Here is a 3,881-nt window from a genome sequence, read left to right on the forward strand (position 1 = left end):
TATCATCATCTTTGGATCGCACAGGCTGGTGTGCTTCGTCCATGTGGACTTAGATGGCAGCTTATTTGAATACAAGCTTTTAACACCCCAGATGCTAGTCCAGCCGGGCACCATCTACTTTCTCCAACACAGTGATCACTTCTTGAAGGAGAGTATCGAGCAGGGTGCCCAGGGCATCTAAAGTGTCCTGATAATTTAAAAAGGAGGAGGGTGAGTGGAAGATTCAAGTTTTATCTATAGTAAACTGAATTTAAAATATTCAGTTATGATTCTTAATCCCTTAAAAATATTGTGTCTAGGCACCGAGCAATAGCACCCAATCTTTATGGGAGCAGGTCACCAGGTCTTTCTCCTGCACAGCTACTAGGGGGCTAGAACTGCCTACCTTGCCATTAGCAGCTCAAGAGTCAAATCACTGCAGCATCAAGGGCTTCTTGGTTGAATTTAGTATGTTTTTGTGGAGTGAGTGGGGATGTAAAGTAAATCACAAGTTAAAGAATTAAGTAACTTAAAAGAAGAATTAAGTAACTTAAAAGAGAAACATTTTGTCTAGTTTTCAAATATCAGTCTTTTCATGGAAATTCTTCCATTGATTTCCTAAAACATTTACGTTTCTTTATTTTGTTCAGATGAAAATAAGAGATACTTTGCTTGTTCTAGTGAAGGATACCACAAGATGAACAAAATGTTCAAGTTGTATCTCACGTCGTCCAAGTTGGTAAGCTCCAGTCAGCACATCTCCTACCAACCCTTTAAGCCCATGTCTACGACCTGAGCTATGTATGCATTTTCACGTAACTTCTACTACTTCCAGACTTGGGGAGGGGAGGGCCCTATAAACTGTGAACACTGTGAAAGGCAGAACCTGCGTAAAGCAGAATCTGGCCAGAGACGGGAAACACCAGGATTGTCCACTAAAAGTAGCCCATGGTGAGAATGTACTCTGTCACAGGCGGAAAACTTGTGAGAGGTGGAAAACAACAAGTCTCAGTTTTCACTGTAAATAATAATCTTGTCCTTTTTGTTTCATGAATCAGGTAAGATATTTTATATAGCTATTCAATACCCTGTGGTTTTGCTCAGTTAAAAAAAATGCCTCCTCCCCACTTAAATAGAGATATCTATCTCTATATCTAAATCTATCTGTCTCTAAATCTGTATCTGTATCTAAATCTATCTGTCTCTAACTCTATATCTATATGGCTAGTCATAGCCCTCTCGCTCTCTCTCTGTATGTATATATATATATATCGGTAAGGATTTTCATTTTTCTGAGATATTTATTTTGACCCTTTTGAGGTCTGACAGATGTTGCCTGCTGGAGAAAGGAACTTACTTCATATGACGGTGAGAAAGAATCTTTTCATAACAATGGCCACATTGTAGCTGTCACTTTGGCCAAGGGATGATTTGACTCCTTTGATTCAAATAGTAAGAGACTTAAAGCCAAAAACAGCAACAACAAAAAAACAAAACAAAAAAAAGTACTTGAAGGCAGACAGGTGGCAAATGCCAACAAAAGAGATAATAAAAAATGCACAGACGGCTCAAAAATCTATGACAGACAGGATACAAACCAAGAAAACCCCTCCAGGAGGACAGAGGCATCTGTCCCCCCAAACCTTCTACCCGACTCCTGGGTCCTTTCCTTAATCTGACAACCGTGTGTTTACGTACGTTAGCTTACATCAATTACGGAATGAATGCCCATGAGGCCCAACACACTTTTCACGTGTGTGGTTATGTATCCTGGCATAAAGAATGGGTGCTGGAGGAAGGCAGACCCCACAAGTTGGTGTCCAATCTTGCTTCCTGGGGGAGGTTACCTTAACTCTTTGACCCTCTGTGTTGTTCTCTTAAAAAAGGAATCATAGCCCACTTTTTGGAGCTGCGATACATTTCTATCAGTAGTAATAGTAGTAATGATAACGAATGGCTGTCAAGAGTTTACAAGCGCAAAACGTTGTTCTAAGTGGCTTGTTCATGGTGCCGTTTAATCTTCTGTGAGAGGAAGTACTATTATTGTTAGTATGATTCCTTTTCCTGATGACTGTAAGAAAAAGCACAGCTCTTTCCCAAGCCCAGTACTTGTGATTTCCTTCTCTTGATTGTATTCTTTCTCTCATCTGGTTTGTCCATCCATCCCTCTCTGCATGTCATCCATGGGGCCTGCCTCCTGCCAGGTCCTCCTTGTACGTTCCGTGAGGTGGGGGTGGGCGTCATTGTGGTTTGTTCACCTTTGTATCCCTGGCACTTGCTTGGCTCAGGGAAGGTTGTTTTGTTTGGGAGTGAATGTGTTTTGTCATCTTGGAGATATGGAAAGTGAAGGCACTGTCGGTAAGTGCCCGAAACCACTAGAATGAAATAAGATAGACCCCTTGCTATCTGTTTGATGTTGGTTTTCAGTAAAAGCCACCGTTTATTTTTTAAATTATGTTTTCACATCCCTTCTCCAAACTGGAAAAGAACCAACAAAATGCAGTACAAAGGGTGTTTTTGTGTTTTTTTTTGCTATATCCATTTGCCTCCCATGTTACTAAGACACACAAGAAGGGTTTGAATAAAATGGGGATTTCAGCGTATGGTAGCATGTGGTTTGAGTCTTGGTTTATGAAACATCATAATGTGTATGTATTTCTATGACAGAAATTATTATAAATAATCCACTGGAAAGCTAGTATGACATTGACATAATACATTACTGAGTACTGAAAGGGCAATTTTAAAAGAGGGTAGTTTTTCCTAGCTAGAGATTGGAATGATAAGTCTTTAATAGCATCTGCTTTCCACAGATGTCTTTCCCCTTTAAGATTAATAAAATGCTCTCGCTCCAGGAAGCTCATTGTTATTGCTTATGCTTTGCTTCATTTCCCCCTTTTCTCCAAAGACGATCCAGTGTTTTTTCCTAGCTGATCGTAAGTACACTTCACAGGGAGTTTTAAGTACATTTACATCAGGAGGACTGGCTCCCAGTTTGGAAATCATAAACAGCACCTATACTGGCATCTTCCACTTTAATTTAACTTTGGTAAGTACATTTTCTTTGATTCTTTGATGTGTCATTAACAAGAAATGGATCTCACTGATAGGCTGTGGTGTGTAAAAAGCAACTCATTCGGTGGTAATAACACATTTCTAGATAGGTCGTCAACCCAACAGTGTCATAGTTTGCTTCCAATGGACATATATCCATTAGAGAAATTAAGAAATGAAATAAATATCTATGGTTTCTTATGATGTACCTACATACTTACCATTTCCACTTCCCTCCATTCCTCTCTGTAGATAAAAGTGGTCATGTGTGATTTCAGCCTGAAGAACTTCTTTTAGCATGTCTTATCACGTAGGTGGCTCACGATGCATTCTCTAGGTTTCTGCCCCACCTCCTCTGAAATTATCTTTATTTCCCCTTCATTTGGGGGGAAGGGTGACATCTTTATTCAGATGTGATGCACATACCCTGTCATCCACTCATTTAAAAGATATAACCAGTGCTTCACAGCATACTCACCGAGTGATGCAGCTATCACCACAATCCATTTAGAATATCTTATTACCCCAGTAAGGAACCCTAGACCTCTTAGCCATCAGCCTCAATGCCCCCACTTCCACCCTCAGCCCTAGAGAGCTTTCTGTCTCTATAGATTTATTTATTTTGGACATTTTATATAAATGAAAGTGTACATAGTCTTTTGTGATTTGTTTCTTTCACTTGACATCATGTTTTCAAGTCCCTTCTACATTGTAGCATCCTCATATATCGGGACTTCTAATCTTTTTAGTGCTCCATTATAGGGCTACCCCACAATCTAGCTATCCATTATTCAGATGATAGACACTTTTTAGAAATGAACAATGCCGCTATGAACATTCATGTGCAC

The 3,881-nt window shown here is 39.7% G+C and overlaps 1 protein-coding gene across 1 annotated transcript in view; it reads left to right on the forward strand.

Moving 5' to 3' along the window:
* The window catches only part of CATSPERB (cation channel sperm associated auxiliary subunit beta), a 153,748-nt gene that overhangs the window by 6,695 nt on the left and 143,172 nt on the right, over positions 1-3,881 (forward strand). The window contains exons 2-3 of the mRNA XM_013003687.1: positions 630-718; positions 2,888-3,028. Coding sequence (XP_012859141.1) covers positions 630-718; positions 2,888-3,028 — 230 coding nt within the window. The remainder of the gene's footprint in view (positions 1-629; positions 719-2,887; positions 3,029-3,881) is intronic.

The sequence above is a fragment of the Echinops telfairi genome, unplaced genomic scaffold (assembly GCF_000313985.2).
Source record: "Echinops telfairi isolate 266 unplaced genomic scaffold, ASM31398v2 ScPeMD7_18;HRSCAF=68, whole genome shotgun sequence".
NCBI lineage: Eukaryota > Metazoa > Chordata > Mammalia > Afrosoricida > Tenrecidae > Echinops > Echinops telfairi.